Source organism: Tauraco erythrolophus, chromosome Z, assembly GCF_009769465.1.
Source record: "Tauraco erythrolophus isolate bTauEry1 chromosome Z, bTauEry1.pri, whole genome shotgun sequence".
NCBI classification, from domain to species: Eukaryota; Metazoa; Chordata; class Aves; order Musophagiformes; family Musophagidae; genus Tauraco; species Tauraco erythrolophus.
The window spans coordinates 44,032,196-44,052,973 of record NC_141496.1 but is presented as its reverse complement, the minus strand read 5'-3'; the positions used below and the strand labels follow the sequence as shown (position 1 = coordinate 44,052,973).

The following is a 20,778-nucleotide window of genomic DNA, read 5'->3' as shown; positions in this document are numbered from 1 at the left end:
GGAGTCCGTAGCCAGTGATGCATTGCACACTCTGGAAATACTCAAAAAAGAAACTGAACTGGTTTGTCGTGTCGGAGAAGGTGACCTATTTTTGCATTCATCTCCGTTTTTCCCTCCACCTGTTCCTCTCCCTTTGTTCTCCCACCTACAAGCAAACAAACGTGCTACTGCCACATCCTTTTTTCCTAAATCACAGCAAACTCGTCATTCCCACCAAATGCCTGGCTGCTGTGAATGTCCAGTTTTGATTGCAATATAGCCTATTTTTAATGGTTTGGCAGTGCTGTTACAAGCAGAACCTCTCCAAAAACTTTAACAGTGAGAAGACATTTTGTGGTGCTGTGTACCCCAAGTATGCCCCCATTCTTGCAGTCTTGTGCCAGACACTAACGGGCGCATCACCACAGCCCGGCGAGGCAGGGTAATGCTAATTATCCTAAATTGCAGATGTAAAACTAGATGAAAAAACTTGGACCCACAGAGGTATTTAGTTAACCAGCACTCCCCATCTAAATCAAGGGGATAACGTTGTCTCGACATACCTTTGTAGATCTGAAGAAGAGGGACTTTTTGTGAGGTCATGCTGAAACATGTGGAACAGCAGCACTGGGAAATGATGTTTCCCAGGACCTGGACCAGGATCTTTGTAAGTGCTCAGAGAGTCCAGAGAGCTTCCTTACACTGAGAGGAACTGCTGTGTATAAAAGGCAGGAGCCAATTCCCTTCTTTCTGAGGCAACTGAGTCCCTAGGTTTGTGGGCCAGTGTCTGTGCAGCAACACAACTCCTCCCTATCCCTGATCTGAGGTCACTCAGTGTCTCTGCCTGCTGATTATTCCCTATGTTCTTTTTGGGTTTATACGCTGGGAAGTTCCCTCCTTCAAATCTGATATGGCAAACTTTGCTCCTGTGCAAATCCCTAGTTCCTTGTCTCATCCGAGAAGGTGGTCACTGTCAACCAGACACTTGTGACAAAGAAGAAGCAGGTAGTTTTTCTGTCACAGGTAAACGTGGATGACGTTTTGCACAGCTGTGCCATAGTCTGTGGTTTTGTAAACTCCTTTAGGGACCACCTGTCTTTCCCCCACGAGCAGTTACAAAGGATTTGTATGTGATCGTGCACAGTGCAACGCACATCTGAGCAGGCCTTTTGCAGCAGACGGAGAACACAAACGAAGGTCTTGGGACAGCAAAAATAGTTATTAATTTATTGTCCCTTTTTTATTATTCATTTCCACAGTTATTAGCCTTAGAGATTTCTTCCTATAACCTCAAAAATATTCTAGTGTGAAGCGCCAAGTGTTGCTGAGTTGGTATGAGTTTTAAGGGATGAAGGGCAGGTTATGGGGGTCCTGCGGGAAAGTAAGGGGCTGCCTGAAGATAAGCTATTCCGCTTCTGCCCCCAGAAAAACTACTGAGGCACCTCAAGTGTTGAGCTTTCAGAGTAAGCGGTTATCTTCCTTCAGTTGCCAGAAGGATACAGAACTACTAAAACAAAGGAAAAAGAACAAAAACCTAGAAGACTAGTCTCCCATGTGCTGAACATGCCCTTACTCCGTTAAGTCATTGACCTCCAGTGAACCGCTTCAGAAGTTTCAGGGGAGTGCCATGCTATCTCGCCAGCTGCTGTTTTCTTTCTTCCTACATGCCATAAAGGGCGGGGAAAAACAATGAAAAAAAATCAAAATAAAGAAAATCAAAATTTCACCTTTTCCCTAGAGATTTTAAAATGAGGAAATGCATGGAAATACTTTCATTTGATCATAGAATCATAAAATGGTTTGGATTGGAAGGGACCTTAAAGATCTTTTAGTTCCAACCCCCCTGCCGTGGCCAGGGACATCTTCTACTACACCAGGTTGCTCAAAACCTCATCCAGCCTGGCCTTGAAGACTTCCACGGAGGGGGCATCTATGACTTCTCTGGGCAACCTGTTCCAGCGCCTCACCAGCCCCAGTAAAAAAACTTCTTCCTTAGATCTAATCTAAATCTCCCCTTTCAGTTAAAACCATTGCCCCTTGTTCTACCACTACATGCTTTTGTAAAATGTCCCTCTCCAGCTTTCTGGTAGACCCCTTTAGGTACTGGAAGGCTGTGAGAAGACTTTGTATCTGAAACTTTAGTTACAACAGAAATAACAAAATTGTCTAGTCTGGTTTTAGTGTTTTCTTGGATGACTCGGTTTTGTGTAGTGAAGGAGTTTTGAGCTGAAAACCTTCTCATGGCTACACAATTAAAAAGAGGTAGAATGAAAATAAGAGTAGGTCACAGGCCATGGTATGTACCAGAAAATGGAATATGTATGTGATGTGTCCAAGCGTCCAAGCACTAAATTAGTTGCACATGATAATGCCCTTGTGGCCTTCACACAGACACTTCTACTAGCTCAGGGCCATGATCCTTCCTTTTGCCATGTTAAGAGATCGTCTGAATTAGGAAGGTCTTTGCAAAACTAAAGAAATTTAAATAGTTATCATCACTTCTCTCAGCAGTTCCCAGAATAATTTCTGGGAACTCTCAGCAGAATAAATTCTAGTCCTTTGGTAACAGCAACATAACAGTTCTCCAGTCATTCAGAAAGTCTTCTAGAACAGATAAAATTGACTGTCTCTGAAACACAAGTAGGAAAAAACCCAACTTGAAGCCCCACCTACTGCAAAACTTTCAGGACTGAATTATAGAGCAGGAAAGCAGGGCATGTGGCTATTTTCCCTTCTGTGACGCTAAAATGTACCATATTGCAGTCTCAGATACGTATGTGTGTGCGCATATATATTTATCTGTATGGCTACTGGGTGGAAGGAGCAGAGCGAGAGTACTTACGTAACAATGGGCAAGTTGTGGTGGGTTTCTTAAAGGGATGAGTTTAAGCTGAATTTTTAAATTTCTGAGAAGGAGGCTTATGATGCCTGGCTATGTTACCCATCCTATCACCGTTCCAAGCTCAGGTAGATAAAACATCTTGGGAAAAAATTACATGTGGGTTTTTTCATTTTTTTCCCTTCAAGTCAGACTATGGCCAGCTTCTTCCAGTCCTTAAATACAGAGGACACTGTCTGTGACAAGCCCTGGAAGAAAACTGCACGGTATTTTGGCAGTCCTTAAATTCTTTAGTGATTATTTCTGGGGAATTCTATAGGCCGTATGGAATACTTTCCTCAGTTAGTAAATAAGTTGATCCAGGACATACTGCCTCGCTGACCAAAACCAATCCTTTATTTCTGCAGATATGAAAAGATGCCACGTGATCCTAGAGAAACAGTGTCCACAGTGTGCTTGGCAAAGTATTGCATGAAAAGGCATGGGAAAAGAGAAGTGAGACAGAGACAGGTACAATAATTAATACGTGTTGAAGCATCTAATGAAAATAACAGTCAGAGCAGCAGGGCACAGCAGTGGAGAAAAGGGAAAAAAAACCCAAACAACTGTGGAGTTAGTACTTTAATTCTTTTAGTGAGAGAGGCAGCTCCAGTGTGGTACGTCCTTGAGGTCACAGAACATCTTGAAGAGTGGTAGTTAGAGAGAAACATAGTAAAAAGACACAGAAGTAGGCGCAGTGAAAAGGCAGATTTATTTACTGGTAATACTGTACAGAGGAAAAAAAAAAAGAGAGAAGCCACAGTTACAGCATGGCTGTTGCTGGCAGTGTTCTTGTTTTGTTTTGGTTTTTTTTTTATTTTTTTTTTTGTACTCATTTTTTTAATCTGAGGAAAAAAACATAACAGTCAAAAAAGTACACTTCAGGTTACAAAGTACAGCAGCTATCCCCAGCAATTCTAATCCAGTGTTAGCACAGCAGTTTTTCCCCAACAAAATGGGATTTTATTTACATTAGCTCACAAAGAAAGTGGGAGACTAAAGCTTAAAAAAAATCTCAACCACAACCTACATTCACCATAAAAGCTGCATTTTACACAACATTTTCTTGAACCCCTATATAGAGTCATTCATCTATGGAGTGAACATAGTTGGGAGGGGTAGGAAACCTTCAGAAATATGTTCTTTGCCTTTGTCCTGATCTGCTCGTGCTTGGCTACCTCTGCTGCACTCAGATTCAGCGTCCACTGGAAAAGCAAAAAGTTTTCAAATAGATTTACATCCTGTATCTGCCCCTAAGCAGTGCCTACATCTATACTTGCAAAATAACAGGGACAAAATTTGAGCCCATTGCCAATAAAGCACCTAAATCATAGACATAGGCTGATCTTAACATATCCTCAAGGCTATCCCTAACCAGCACAGTGCTTAAGATTAGTGGAGCTTAAGCGCCACGTTAAATTGGCACTTTGTATGGCTGCGCAAAACCTTCTTTATTTTTGAGTTTACCTTGAGTTATCGGCACATTAACTTGGAGGGATACCAGTAGCTTCTTAGCAGCTAATTTTACTGAGAATGCCTTTGCATACTGGATTAGTCTGCGGGGAAGTTCACATTTTCTCCTGGCTCCTTTATCCTGCCAGTCACAACGTGACGATTAAGGGCTTCTGCTTGCCTTCTGCTCCTGTAAGTGGCTTCTGGGTGCTGCTATTTTATGCACTTGGGCTTATCTAGCTCATGCTGGCTCGGGGGGGCTTAGCACATTCCCACAGGAATGGGAAGAGAGACAGCAGATTTTACCTAAATAGTTAAGATTTTAGTGGAACCCACTGTTTGGGCCACCCATGGGATGCCAGATGAATAGATAGGGAGAGCGCTCCTCTTGTATCAAATTTGCCCTAGGAATCTAGGAAAATGCAGGAAGATGTCCGAGCGCTGAGGACCTGATACCATAATTTCTTTCTGCTTGGTGCTCATGCCAACAGGTCCAAGGTGAAGTTTTCAACTCCATTCTCTCTTTTCTCCCCTTATCTTTGTTCATAGGAGACCACAAAAAGGGAAGCAGAGAGGGGGGAAAAAAAGGAGCAGCTGAGCAGCAGTGTCCAGAACGAGAGCAAGGACAGAGACAGGGGACAGGCGGTCTGGAGCAGAGGCGTGCAGAGGGAAAAATCTGGAAGAAAAATTACACTGCCTCTTTTATGTTGTGTTTCTGGGAGGGTGTGAAATTGACTCTGACCTTCTTTGGGCACTGGGGTTTTGAGAGTCCCCGGAGGGCGTCTGTCGCCTTTTCAAACACAATCAGCAAGGAGACCATGCTCTAAACCCCTCTCTGCAGAAAAGTGCACCAGTTTCACAACATCATTTAAAAATCTATCTAATTAAAGGAATGAGAAGACACAGATAAAGCAGCGTAAGCCTTGCTTGTAGCATATTGTTTAAAGACTAGATCCTATAAACATTTGTGCATGTGCTTAAATTTCACTTATCTGGGTCATCCCATTAAAGTAGGAAGGGCCGCTTGGGTGCTTAATTTTATGCTCATGGGCAAGTCTTTCGGTCTTATAGACCTACTGAATAGGTATGCAAGCTCTAAATTCAGGTATGAACCACAGATATACCAATGCAAGTTAAAAATGTACAAACATACCCAAGCTGGTGGACTTGAGTTACTTAGCTAATTCTAAAAAACTAATTAAGGTTGTTGTTTTGGGTTTTTTTTCCCCCAATTTCTAAAATAGATTGATTCTTAAAACAAACCCCTAAATCCTCCTTTGAGAAGAATTTAGGAAACAATTGCAGGAAAGTTTTGTAGTACCATAACAGCAAAACCCCTCAAAATAAGAGAAGCTTTTGCAAACTGGAAGAAGGGGCTCAGAATTCTCCACAAGATTGCCCTTAAGAAAAGTGGCCTGTTCTTAGTCTGCTGAACAGCCTAAGTGGAATCATCACAGGAAAGATGTTATAGATTTTGCAAGACTCTTCGAATCCATGAGGAAAAAGGCTCAGTTTTATAATGCTTTGATTTTAAATACAAGTGGGACATTTTTAAGAACTTCATGCACCCTTGTCACTATTTACAAGCTAAGTTATTATTATAAGTTTATATTACAAGTTGGGTTTATATTATCTTTGGACTAGATGTCAATCCATTTATAATCTAAACTTAGTAAATTCAGCCATTTTATACAACTTGCTCTTTTACATACAAAAATTACAGTCCACATTTTTGTTGGATATTGTCATAGCCTGCGACCTCTGATTAAGCTCAGAACTAAAGTTTACTCTTGCTGCCCAGAAGGCCCATGAAACATAATCTGAGCAAATCCTAAACTTTCTAATAGACAGAGACAACTGGTTGAAACCGAGTGAGTTTAGAAAAAATAAAGACACCACATCTCAGCCTGTGGGAAAATCCTCTACTTCGTCTAAATGATGATGTTCTACTCTTTTCAGTGGCACCATCTCTTGCATTTTGAAATCTCGTGTTGGATAAAGTATGACAAAGTGAAAAAACATATAGTTCTCCTATTTAGCCACGCCTCTCTACTAAAGTAGGTAGCTGTTGCCTACTGTGTTGGCTTTCTAGATAAAGAAGTTTGTCTAGCTATAGAAAGCATAGGTCCACCTTTTTCTGTGAAATAAATTCACTTATTTAGCTGTGTTCATAGCAGGTATATTGGATTCTACTCTTCTAACTTTATTCTTTAAAAAGTGTTGTGATCCTGCTTCATGGAGAAAATTGTGGTTAGCTCTACAAAAGTTCCCAAGAAGCTGGGCATTGTCGTAAACGTATGAAAATGGTCAAAGGCTCAATGTCATGGGTAGGATGATATTCAGAAACTCAATGTTTAGGGTTTGTATCTCATTACAAAAATATTTATTCCTTAAAAAAATACACAAATGTAAAATACTACGTTTTCTATTATATCCCCTCTTACTTTCAAAGTATGCCTTTTGGATGTTGGACTAAATCAAAAGGTAGAACACCTTTTATTTCTCTAGCAACTCTGTATGCTGTCTTTCTGCTCCCATTAATTTGGCGCATCTCTATAATTTTAATCAGTAGTGAACTTAGGCAGAATGGCAGGAGACTAATGTATTAGCTGTCAGGGAAGTCCCACCTAATACTTACTCATGAATACCGCTCCTGTGGTAGCAATGCTGACTCGGGACCTGATCCGACCAGGCACTAAGCACCATTTTGTTTTGTGTTTTTCTCAGCAGAAGTAGCAATGCTCAGAGTTAGCCTCTGGGATTACAGTGCCCTGGGCAAACTCAGCAGTGCATGAAATTGGAACAGGTACACAAATAACACCCAGACTACACCCTGTGTTAATCATTCATGCCCTGATCTTGCAGACACCTACACACGCTCCTCCTGTGAGTAGTCCTGTTAACCAAAATAGGTCTACACACAGCAGAACTAGGCGTATGTGGTTTTGTTTGCAGGGCTGAGGTCTTCTATTGCACTGGTAGAGGTACGCTTCAAGGAGAAGGGCTCGTGCACGCTTCTCTTGCTGGGGATTAAAAGATAATGTTGTGTTTATACAGCTTTGGAATACAGCCTGCACTTTTTTGAAAAAAACCAAGGAAAAGAAAGATACAAAAAGAAGAAAGAAAGCCAAGAGTGCTAAGGCAAACTGTCAAATGGCACATCATACCTACTTTGTCATTCATTTAGATAACATCACAAAGGCAGACCAGAGGAGTTCTGTAAACATATACCATACAGTACATCAGCCACGGGAAATTAAAAAAAGAAAACAACCCTGTAATTCTTTTCTTTCTGTATTGATATTCTTGTAATTGAAAGAGATTGCCTAGCCACTAATCATAATGCTGTGGTTTTTGATTTGTATTTTTCTTCTGTTAAAAAAAAAGAGCAAGTATGGAAGTAAAATGCAGTGGTTTGCAAAAGAAACAGTCCCTGAATGCAAATGAGGGACGACATGGAAAGTGGGTTCATAGAAACTTAGAAAATACAAAATATAAAAAAGTTTCATAGGTTACTTTTTCCCAGTCTAGGAAAAGATACACTGAAAAGAGGTTTGCTTTTTGTTTTTCTTACAAAAGTTAAGGCGAGCAGTTTGTTGTGGCAAAATGCTATCACTGAACCAGTTTCTGACTCTACTTTTTTGTATCCCCTCACGCTGAAATTGAAAATGTACGTGTGATGACGTAAGTTAAACAGACAGGCAGTTTGCTTAAAACAATAAAAAAAAAACCCCTCCCGTAATGATCCTTAACAAAATCCTCTCTCTGCTTGACCGCGCAGTGGACCTCTTCCTTCGCGCCTGATTGTGCATGAATTTCCTCCGGCAGCTTTTTGTCTGAGGGCGAGGGGAACGCCAACCCCTTCGAAGCCCCAAGCAAGCCTGGAAAACCTGGTTTACATTCATCAGCCTCAGCTAACGTGTTTGAATTCCCGTGTCGCTTGGCTGCGGGCTCGTGGCTAGAAGGGACAGGGCAATGCCTGGGCACGGCTGCTGCCCATGCGGAGGAGGGTGATTGGAGTAAATGTGTTTCAGCCAATGTAGTGAAGGCCCTCTGAGCTTGGATTGATTTGCTCCTGTTTTTGCGTTTTTCCTGACCTCAGACGTGGAACTGCCTTCGACCCGTAAAGATAAACCCTACGCAGACCAACCTTTAGATTTTCTGGATCTTTTGGGGACTGTTAACCATGGACTTCATATGAACACATAAAAACCAGTGGCCTTCTTAGGCACTCAATGTTAGCTACAAGTACTGAGCAGTAGGTATTTGGCAGGTTTAAGGTTTAAGGCTTGTGCTCTACTTCTAACCACTAAAGGGCCACTTCTGGACTCGCGCGCCACTGTCTCCCCGCCACGTTGTGCCTTTGACGGTCCAGCGGTCTCAGATGCGTTCTGGTCCCAGCCTCAGCAAGCATCTCCCAAAGCTGGCCGCCAAGGGAGTCATCCCCAAAATGCTGAGTCTGGTGATGAACCAGAAGGTCCTCTGGCAGGGGAGCACGTGGCTGAAGAGATGCATGGACAGAGTGGTTTAGGGTAAAGACGACACCTCAAATTTCCCAAGCAGAGGGCTTTGGGAAAAAATGTCCACAGGGTAGAGGAGCGGCAAGGGAATAAATGTTGGGCTGGGAAGACACTAGGAGGCCAGGGTGGCATCGCACCCAGAGAGGAAAAGGTGGTGAGCAACGAGACGACCGGCCAGGCCAGGAGGAGATGGCTGGAAGATTTATTTTCGAGTGTTACTGGTGAGGTGAACAGGCCCCAGAGTGAGAGAACTACTGCAAAGCGCGCCTGGTTCCCGCCGTGCTCACGGGGTAGGGGCTTCACCCACTGTGTGGCAATGCTTTGGGGTCCCAAATGTGTCTGGGGACAGTCTCGCCAGGCTACCCTGGGCTTGAAAACTCAGTGTCTCTTTCTGAGAAATGTTAAGATTTGTAAATGCTTAGCGTTTCTGGGAAAAAAAGAAAAAAAAAACCCACACAACCCAACCAAAAAAACCCCAGAACACAGGTTGCTAGTTTCGAACAAACAGCCACCAGACCTACTGTCACAAGGTGGGGCTCCGTGGCCATTCCCCTCTTCGATAAAACTTAACCACCTGTGCCTGAGTCAAGGGATGATGGGCAGAGCTTCTGTGGGTGAGTTTGGTCCTTCTCCCATCCAAAAGCCCACTGGGGAGGTGGAGGGAGCATGTGGAAGTCTATTAATTCCGGCCACTGTAGCAGATATGGAGGCCAGGAAAATTTCTGCAGGTGTCATACAGATGTGGCTGTCTTTTCTCACTCTCCGCTTTCTTTTTTTTTTGCCTGACTGTCACCTGAGCAGTGGTGAGAAGTTACATTGACCAGCTCCATACTGACGGCTGGGTGACCTAACGCAGGAACTACCTTTTGCGTTTTTTTTGTGTGTATGTTTTCGGTGTGCCTCATATTATCACCACTGTGAACAAGTGTCTTTTTTACTGGCACAGAAAGAAAAGAGTACAGAGCAAGAACTCTGTTTAATTAGATGCTCTGAACTAACAATTAATGCAGTAAAAGCACCATCCAAGAAAGAACAGAAATATCATAGGAACCACCTCAGACTGAAAAGAGGCTTTTTGTTGTTTTCTTTCCTTCTTTTTTTTCTTTTTTTTTAAAGTTTTTAACTTTGTTTTTCAGTTGCTGTTATTGATTTCTAAAGTCTGATAGTTTCAAAGACACTTCAAAATAATCTTCGGTACTTTTTAACGCTATCAGAAAATATAAATCCTGATTTTCAATCTCACTTCTATAGTTATAAATCCAGACTAACTCCACAAGAGTGAGTGAAGCTACACTTGAGCAAAACCAGTGTGAGACAAGAATCAGGCTCATAACATCTCGCCATGAAAAAGCTGGCTGCTTTTTCATTGTAGGTAGAGGAATCAAAGGACCAAGAAACAAATCTACCGATTTTGGATGCCTTCATCTGTTTACACTTTCGCTGTGAGTTGTTTTTAACAAGCCTGATTTTCAGAGGGCAGATGAAGAAAAAATTTACTGGAAATCAGGCCTCTTGGAAGTGTCCCACACTGTAGAATGAAGCATCCAACACCACCAGCAGTTTTTGAAAATGTTAGCCTTGAGGCTGTAGGATCTTCTCCCGAAACAGCTGCTCCGAGAAAACTCTGGTGGGCCTCCATGGGAGTTTCACCTGGGTAAGCAGGGCAGGATCAGACCCATCACCTGTCCTTACATAGGTGCACTGGAGGTACACTCGATGAGAAATCACCCTTCCCTAAGAATTACAAAATGAAACTCTGGGCCTGCCCCCATTCCCAGCATTGAGAATTTCGTCACTGAATCCAGAGGGAGCAGGGTCAGACTGTGAGAGAAGTTCATTCATATTCTAAGGAAACAGAAAGCAATATCTCTCATCTACTGGAGTTCAGCAGGAATACTTCATGTATAAACATGGGCAGAGTTACTGAAAGGCAAGTAATTAGATCAGTGACTCCATTTCGGTTGGTGTGACAGCTGCATCTTTTTCATGTCAAGTTAATTTCAACTGTAATTTGGGGATATGAAGTACACATACAATACTGTAATCTGGAAGATTTATATAAGGCAAAATCATCATTCATACATTTCCTAGAAAGAATAATTAAGATCCACTTTTGGTACCACCAATAAGCAGAAATGGCTGATGGGTTTTTCTGACACCGCAAACTCAACTGGAAAGTTACTATAAAACAAAACTACGCAAACTTTTTGGGAAAGACTTGTCTGAATTTTCGCAAACTAAAACAGTAAAATGATCTAAGCCTTCCCTTAATAAATAAAAAGTAGGATCTATAAAATAATGTTTAAATGTGATTTTTCTTAAAAAAGAGAAGCAAGATTTTTTTAAGGCTCTCGTATCCGGCTACTGTGAAACTCAGAATCCTACAAAGTCCTAGGAATCTGATCAAGCCTGCCAGATATCCAAAGAAAAATGTAAAAAGTGTTTTCATTATATATATATAAAATATATATAAAAAATCAAATAAATATGAAAACATTTGTTCCATTTCCCAATTATCTCTCACTCTGCAATATTAAGGAGAAAAAAAACCTCAACAACAACAAAAAAGAAGAAAAAAAACCCCAACCCCTCCCCCAACCCCAAATAGTACATCTGATGGGAAAATAACCATGCGTTCCTCTTCCTGAAGAACTAGAAAGCAAAGCAACCCAACTGCAAGGCAATGGAGGCATTCACTTCCAGTTCACAGTATTGCAGTTAGAAGTACAGTGAGGTCTAGGTAAGTGATGGAGCAGGAGCTGCCCGGAGCAGGGAAGGAGGAGGTGTTCACATGACAATACAGCATTGACAGCGCTTTTTCTTTTGTGTACCTGGGGCAGCTTCCAAGGGCAGGCTTTCTTCCTTCCCCTCGGGAGAGGAGGGCTCTGTGGTGTCTGACAGGGGCCTGCCAGAGACCAGCTCAGCAGCGTTCCCGTCCATGGTGGAGACGTCTGTCACTGTCTTCTCCCGCAATGATTTCTCGTCGTCTTCATCGATCAGGACCAGCTCTGCCTTGATGGTCTCGTCATAGCCCAGCACCTTCTTCGTCTCCTCTTCGTCATCAATGTTCTGGTAGCCCATAAATATCATTGTCACCGGCTGATCTGCGCCAGCCTCCAGAGCTTTGCCACTGCAGGGTTTATCTTGGGGCTGAGGGTTCACAGCATGCCCTTTGCTGGGTTTGTGTACCATTTCCAGCTTCGCCTCCTTGAAGAGCATTTGCTCCTTCATATGGCTAAGGTTTCCATCGGCTACCGCATTTCTGTCTGACACAGTCATTGTTTCATACCCTCCTTTTACACTTGATTGTCCAGCTTTTTGCATAAGTTCATCTACGTCCTTTGAGCTTAATTTATGTACTCCATTTTCTACCACTGTGCCACCAGAGTGAACCTCATAGACTACCTTGGTACCATCATCATAGACTTTGAATCCTCTTTGATGGGCCTCATCTGGGCCAACAGGTGAAGCAGAGACAATCTTGGTCTCTCCTGTCTGTTTGTCTTTCTCCACATTAATTTCCATGGTGCACAAAGCTTGAATGAAAACAAGAGAGGAAGTGCATGTTACAACAAAAAAAGCCAGTGAATGGTTAATTGCCAAACAGACAAAGAAAACTAGGGTGCCCCTTCTCCTGCCTCCTGCTTCTAAAGGGCCAAGTGTTCTGCATTAGAGGTGGGACGCAACGCTGTGGACAGAGACATTTATTACACTACAGCTTTGTACGCAGCTGGAGGCTGGTGGTACCTGCGGCAAACAGGACCCAACCTTCCAGATTATGCCGTGTGGAGATGTCTCTGATCAATTAGGAGCACCAAGAACATTTGGGTTAGACGTAATTTAGACAAAGGGAGGTGACAGCATGCAGGTTACCCTCAACCTTTCCGTTCTGAACTTGCCTCAAAGTTCAGAGAGAAACTAATCTCCAGGAAACTCTCTGCTCTCCTTTCCTCCTCTGCCATCAAACCGCCAGTTAGCAGTTAAGAAGTTTTGTTTGCTGCAAGTAATACCCAGACTGTTTTATTATCAATGCTTGTTCTTGCTTAACTCTTCCATCCGTAGCATTCAAAACATTTTAGAGAGGTAAGGAAACATTGTTTTACCCCTGTTCTGTGGGTGGGAAGACAAAATCACACAGGAATGAGATAATTTCTCCCACAGATGCGCGGCAGCAACAGGCCTTAGCTTTCACACCAAGGCATCAACAGTGACCTCTGCTTGCAGGTTAAGAGAAAGTACAACATGGCCAAGAAGTGCTCCCTCAGCAGCATTGCCAAAGTTGAAGAAAAAAGTAAAAATGAACTGATTTTCAAAGCATCAAGAAACAACAGGTAAAAACGTGTGTGAAGGATGCTGCTTTAGAATAGCAAAGAAGTGCTTCTAGCAGTTAGGAAGGACGCAGTAACAAGTTGAAAATTGTAGAGACCACACAGTAGGAACAGACAGGCAATTTACACCACACTAACACCCATTTTGAGATACAATGGCATCTCATTAGACAGCTATTCAAAGAAAAATGTGCAAAGGTCTCACAGATTTTCCAGAAGTGGTCATCTGTTTAAGTATTTCCTGTACGCAGATGAAGACATTTTGGCTCCTGGACAGACACCCACAGACACTTAATTACAAATTAGCACAGGCAGTGACAAGTGTTTGTGAAACTTACGATGACCATTTCCACCAATGAACCTCAATGGTATAGTCGTGATTTGTCTTATCTGGGGACACCACAAACTGATGTGTTGGCTTTTTTTCCTGCCTTATTTTGCAGTAAGTACAGAATATCCTTGCCCCTAAAACCAATATAGCTTGGCATGCTTGTATTTAAAAAATCATGAATATAAAAAGATTACTCTTGCTTTAATATATTCCTTCAGTCTTATTCACATACAGTAGATATTTTTTCCTGCATCCTTAGAGCAAAGTATTTAATTAGCAATAGGAAGTTTATCATGATGTGCATCATGACCCCCACTATAGCTCTAGACAGAAAATTCATGTATTGCTGAGTGGGTGGATGCTGGCCCCTGCGAGGTGGTCTTCTCCAGCCCTGGGAGTGCAATCTGGTAGGAAGCCCAGCCAAATGGAGGTCTGGCCGACTACGTGCTGTGTGCATCTGCTCAGAACTTGGTTGGCCCTGGAAGGGCTGTTTAGGTCAAGGGCACTGCTGCACAAACCCCTGCACAGGGCTGGAGAATGGAGGTGCCGATGCGTGAAGGCACATTGCTACTCCTGAGAGTGAGGTGGTGCTGAAGACTGGAGTGGGCTGTAGAAGCAAGGACCTCGCCTTGGCCATTTCAAGCTAGAGGAATATTCCTCAGGACTGTGTTTTACCACTGCTTTGAGAAGTTTATGGACTAGCTGTGTCCATAGCTGCCATGACCCTGAGCAAAGGATGCCCATTGTCACAATGAAGTAAGGATATCAGTTTTCTGATCCGCCTCTCCGTGCTGGAGTTTTCATGCCTGGCCACCCCACAGCAGCTGGGAGGAGGCTGCGGGAGTGAGAGCTGGGTTCTGCTCCGAGGTGTCTGGTGGGAGACCGAGGGGCAGCTGGCATGGACCGAAACGGGAGATTTAGGCTGGAAATAAGAAAAAAACACTGATGCCCTAAGGCCAGTAGCAGTTAAGCCTCGGAGCAGGTTGCTCTGAGGAGCTGTGGCAAACTGCACCACGGTGCAGCTCAGAGAGCAGCTGGCATGGAGCACTTGCTTGGGACTGTCCCAGCCTGCGAGCTGATGGGCAAGTGTCCTTTAAGTCTCATGCAAGTAACTCTGCCCTGAAGCCTTTAATCCCATTTATAGCATTAATGAAACAAAAAGACGCAGGTGCCACCACTAACGCTCTGGAATTTCCTCCCTTCTAGGTGTGGTTTCTTGGGTGGAGGTGAGGAGGAAAGGAAGAGGAGTTTTATTTATTGTCTTGATCTCCAGGACTTGGGTGAGTGGGCTCTGAACATCACTTGATCTCACCAGGGCTGCTCAGGCAGATGCTGTTCAAAAATTGCAAACACTGCAGAGGTAGAAGTAGGGCTCGGCTAGGCTGGGGTGCAGATGCTAAAACTGACAAACTGGCAGGTTTTCGAGCGGCAGCCAGATGAGCTGAAACAAAGCTGGTCTATGAGGGAGGAGCAGCACATCCTGAAAATGACCTCTGATGGGTGAAAGTTCCTGATTTGTTCTGAGCACCGCAGCCCTGCAGAGAGGGCTCTGCCAGCCCCCTGACCAGCTGCCTGCTACCTTCTCGGTGAGAAGCAGCACCCTGAGCTCCCCTGGAGCTCCTGTGCGTCTCCTCTTCTTTGAAAAATAAAAATATTGTCTGGGGCATGACTTTTCAGTAAAGGCTGCTGATATTCCTATGAAATAGTTGAGTACCATGTTATTGCTTGTATTTTTAGTGCAGAATAGTGTGCAATCTGCCAGACTCTCCTTGTTTTAATGAATAAATTTCATTCAGGAGTGTACATTAAAATAAAGCTTGTATAATGGGCCTGAATTCAGAAGCAGATAAGGAAAATCTGATAGTTAAATCATGTGGACCTGGCCATATTTCAGAAGAGTTGCAAGGTACATATTTTTGTCTATGGTATGGAGTACCGCTAAGTAACAACATCCTACTTATTAGAAAGACTTTGGGCAAAAAATTTTAGCACTGCTTGGAAGACTCTGTCCCACTGGCTGATGTGATCTAGAAAGTTAACAGGTGTGGTCCTGGTGTATTTTATGTTTGGCGCATTTGCCACTGTCAAGATTTTCTTTCCACTTCTTCTACTGTGATTTCAGCAGGAGTGTTTTTAAGATATTGACATAACGTGGTTTATGACCTGTGCCAGGGATGACATTATAGCTGCTTGTGCAAGTAAATGCGTAAATATAGCTGAGTTTCTTAGAAAGCTGTTCACTAGTGAAATGCATTGCCATGGGAGAAGTGAATAACAGAACCTGACTTATCTGCCTGTATGCATAATGTTTGTTCTCTGCAGGAAAATGTAAAAACCCAACTTGTCAAAGTAGCTGAAAAATGAACTAATGTTGATTTCTAAAATGTCTTTATTTAACCAGAGCTTATTTGCTGCAAAATGTGCTCTATTATTACAATGCAAAACTATCTGACAATAGAGTACAAACAGAAAGCAGTACTTGAAGATGACAGCCCGTATTCACAACTACTAGTTTTCTGCAGGAGCTTTCATTACAGCGTAACATGATGCAGTGCTTCATGACAACAAGATCCCAACGTGCAGACAAAAGGATCTGGCTTCTGCCTGTTATGTGGATTTGGAGGCTGTTTTTTTAAAAAAAAAATAATAGGCTTTGAGCTTGTTTTAAGATGGATGCTTACAGTCTACCTTTGAGCACATATGCTGATGCTTTTTCTTTAAGCTATTGCACACACACAATACTCTTGTAAGGACTACATGAACAAGGCTTCTGGGTCATTCAGACAATGGAAGAAATTGTTGTATTCTTGGTGTTGACAAAACGGCATGAAACACACAGGGAAAAGCTTGCTTTTAAGATAGATGAGGGTAAGCACTGGTGGAAGGGAAGATTTTGGAATGGCTTGCAACAGGACCTCTAAACAAAATGACATGTCTCGTAGCTGTGTACAGTGTCTTAGCTGCAGACATTGCTTTGCTATGCTTGTTAACCTGTTCTTCAAGTAGGCCACCTTTCATGCTCACTCCTTGGGACACCTCTTAAATAGCCACCAACAATTTGGTCTTGAGATAGGGAATACATTGTTTAGAAAAGAAGGATCTTGAAAATAAGAAAAACATACAGCTTCTAACAATCACATTGTTACATTTAAGACACATATTCAATCTAAAAATAAGCGTTAGAAAATTCTCTGTATGACTCCAAGCACAAAACATGCTGTTATTCTCCCCACCTTTTCACCAAGAGGAAAGAATGATATGCAAATAAGTATAAAATGACATAAAATTTTGAAGCACCTATGCGGTCTTGTGAGTGCCTGTCTGTCTCATTCATCTTAATGGGAGTTGCATGAGCACAACGCAGGAGGCAAAACCTTGGCCTAAATACCACGTATTTGTATCAGCAGAGATGGAGAGAACGAAATATTTCCATGTAAAAAAATTGGACGTGTTTTCTATGCTACTTGTATGTAGTTCAACTACATTGTTTTGAGAGTACTCATCGCTGCTCAAAAAGCCTTGACTTATTGACAAAATACAAATCAAGAGGCATTTCCTGGCATTGAAATGATATCAGGACACCAGACCCATTAAGGTAATATAACAAAACAAGTTCATGGCTACTGGACTGGAATTATAATACTTCGCTCCTTGAGACTTACCAGCTACTCTGCTCGCTCCGTCCCGCCCAGGAACTGGCTCTGCTGTTCGTGAATAGAGGGTTGGGAGTTCAGGGATCTGGGAGTAAATGTAATTTACTGCATCTGGTGTCAGAGAACAGGAAACAGTTAGATTCGTGCTACGAGGCCCAGTGGTTTCATTGCTTAGACAGCAGAGTGTTGTCAGCCCCAACAATAGTCACTGGAGCTTTGTACCAGATAATCGGATCAAAGCAAACAAAGTGCAAAGTCACTGTCGTGTGATTGGTGTTCAATAGACTAGCTGAGGCAGGAGGGAATGGGTCCAGATGACTCAAACCTTGTGTCAGTTGAACACATAAAATTATTTGTCAGGAGGTTCTGGATTTATCAAGTCCATGACCTTTAAAACAGGGGGGAGAGAGGGGGAAGGTAAGGAACAAACCTAACGTGATACCAGAATACATGACATTTCAAATAGAGATATAAAAGCCTAAAAATGCTAGTGTTGACTGAACGGGATGAAAGGCCAGCTTTTTTGCACTAGTTGTTTCCAATATTGAACTGACATTTGGCTTTTTGTTCTTAAAGCTGAAATTTAGCTAATAATGGAATCACATATAGATACCGATAGGGTGCCCGTTGTGACCTTCAGTAGGTTTTAAGTGCCTGCCAGTTCTACAGTACCATTATTCATTAACAAACCCTGAACTAGTAGAAAGCTATCTTAAAGGACTGACTTGATTTACTTTTGAGCTTATGGTTGTTTAGCATAAGCTGATTTTGTTCTTTAGAAAAGACATGAAAGAAATTTACAAATATATACCTGGAGATGTTTTGTGGCTGGGTTAAATATAACTAGATAGTGTAGATAATTCTGCAAGCATTCGGTGGCTAAATTAAAAGCAGAGCTTAGAGGAGACGTGCAAACAACTGACTCACAGTTCAGGTGCCAAATGAAAATGAAAAAGAAGAAAAAAATTAAAAAGCACATTCTTCCTTATGAATGGGAAATGTTTTCAGGTTTGTATGGAAATAGTTAAATTTCTGTTCAAACATAAGATCCTATCTGATGTGAAAATGAGCATCCTTTTTCTTCCAAGGGTGTTTTTCTGGTTGTGATTTACATTGTCGAGCCCTCGGTATGGCCTGGTCCATGTGTCAGGGTAGGAGGCAGAATCTGCCATCCTTGGTGCCTCTTGTTACAAGGAGGTGAGATAGGAAGACCAGTGCAGACCATAGAACTGAACTGGTGTAAAGAGAGAAAACAAAATGTCCTGCTGTAGGCTGCTGGACTGCGTCTGGTGAAGGGAGATACGTTTATCACGTTCCCTATGAGCTAACACCCATCCCAGAAAAAAAACCTACACCTGTCCTCAGCAAAGACATGATGTGCCACCTCTAATCCCAAAGTCAGCTCCTTTGGCAGGAAAATTGGGCCTGGTATTAGTGAAATGGTTTCACCCCCTTAACAGGGTGCAGTGGCCACCAGTGCTGCTGGGTGCAGGAAAAGTGTAATCACAGTCCCCAAGAAGACTCTCCATCCCTCCCTGGAGCACTGTAGGTGACTCAGGTAAGGAGGTCCCCTTTCCCCCTTACCATGTCAGAAGAGGATGGCACAGACGTACAGTGCAAATTCACTCCAGAAAGCCAGGAAGCAAGTATGTAAGTTCAGTTTGTAACAGATGAATTTGAAAAAGCCTTTGGCCAGGGAAATATTATTTTATTTCATACTTCAGTGGACAAATGGCAGTCTTGGCAAATGGGCTTTTATATTTCCAATGCATACTATTGCCTCAAAGTTTTTTTATTTTTAGCAGTAGAGCCTAAAAGAAATAATTGTTTAGGACACAGCTGACTGAGCAATGGCCAGCAACAGCTGCTTTCTTCTGCAGGGTCTTTTGCCTCTGATGAGAAATTGGTACAATGCTTGGTGTTGTTATTCTGGGAAATATCACCAGCAAACAAGCAGGCCATTATTGAAAACTGAAGTAATTTCCCAGAAGAAAGAAGTGGAGACTGTTTCTGGGTTGGAATAAGGTGGCGCTTTGTGTTCTGGAAATGGCAGAAATTTAGCAATTATTCACCCCGTAGAGTGTACTGCTGTAACAGTAGTTTCAGCACACACTCATCCAGCGACTTGGTGATGGACCTATCTGTCCATATGTTGGTGTAATCAATGCAGACTTGGGCATTTACTTTACTCCTTTTGCAGTCCATGAGTATAAACAGGCATGGTTAAGATACAGTTCTCATCCCAGGGAACTGCAGAAGGCAAAACCCTCTGCAAGTGTTTATTTTTCCCCGGTGCCTGTACAGGGGACTGCTGATGTCTAGCAGTGAGTAAGATGAGTTGTCCAGCTTGACGGTGAAACTCTCACTTTGATGCTGGACATGTCTGCAGACCTTTGTAAGTTGTTTTTTTTTTTTTTGCATCCTGTGTTAGGAGACAGTACCTAGGTAAGTGTTGGGTGTTGTTAGTATTGACTTAGTTTAGAAACTTCTCTGGATGTTACTTAGAATAAAATATTTTAAAAATTAGCTTCAGGGCTCCTGGCAATCTCATTATTGTCCTGGGAAGGGAAGGCCATGGAGGGGGTGATGGGGGTAGGATTCTTGTGTATTTTCTTCTGAAGCAAGCAGTGGTGCTACATGTCACAAATGGGGCATTTGACTGGAAGGGCTTGGATGATTCTGCCAGTTCCTGTCTCATGTCCCCCCCTAAACGAAGTAAACATGCTCATTTCCCTGCATCTCACTGGCAACCAGGTCTGCTTCATTTAGCATCTTTAAAAAACATATAAGAAACCAATTTTACAAGGAGCAGGTGAGATGCAAATTAGCATTTTGTTTGCATGAGAAGTAAGACAGAACGTAAATTAAAGCATTTGAACTGACTGCATTCAGTATCTTCATTTCAACCTTTGATGAGTTATTAATATCTAAGGATGCCATGAAACATGCTCTGTGGCTTTTTGTACTACTTACAACAAACTGCATTTTAGGACTATGGCACTCTTCCACGTTACCAGACGGACAAATGCTTGGGAAAACATATGGGGCCAGATAATCCTTCAAGGGTGCTTACACAAAACTAAACCTTCGGAACTGCTCAGAATAGCTCCCATGCGGAGGCTTGTGGCCAAATGTCAGACAAGCTCATTTTCCAAGGGCTGCATTATCTTTAAAAAGCCTAACTACTACTAAAATTAGTACCTAAGGTCTTCTGCAAATACTGGCTCCCACGGCAGGGCTGTTCCACCTGCAAAGTCCTCTGGGGCTCCATGGGACTACGTCAGAGGGAACAGAGATTATGACCTTCCCACCATGTTTGTAACGCCACGAACAGAGGTTTAAGCAGGAAGCTTTGCTACAAGCTGAACAGCCTGGCTCTGACCTAATGAATCATGCTTTAAACCAACGAACTTGGCGGAGGTAGGATCCACAGCTGACATCTGTATATCTGTAAGCAACAGAGTGGATGAGCGCACCTATTAGAGCAGCAAGAAATACTACTCAACCCTTTCCAAAGGCAAGACCATAAGTTCAGCCACCTCAAGTGCATGTATACCAATGTATGCAGTCTGGGCAACCAGCAGGAAGAACTGGAGCTCTGTGCCTAGCCTGAGATGTCACAGGAATCACAGAAGCT

At 42.7% G+C, this 20,778-nt stretch overlaps 1 protein-coding gene across 1 annotated transcript in view; it reads right to left on the bottom strand.

Moving 5' to 3' along the window:
- Positions 1 to 11,616: 11,616 nt before the first annotated feature.
- The window catches only part of LOC104379980 (paralemmin-1), a 94,909-nt gene continuing 85,747 nt past the window's right edge, over positions 11,617 to 20,778 (bottom strand). Inside the window, exons 6-7 of the mRNA XM_086629852.1 lie at positions 17,151 to 17,252; positions 11,617 to 12,365 (exon numbers count right to left, since the gene is read on the bottom strand). Coding sequence (XP_086485978.1) covers positions 11,617 to 12,365; positions 17,151 to 17,252 — 851 coding nt within the window. The remainder of the gene's footprint in view (positions 12,366 to 17,150; positions 17,253 to 20,778) is intronic.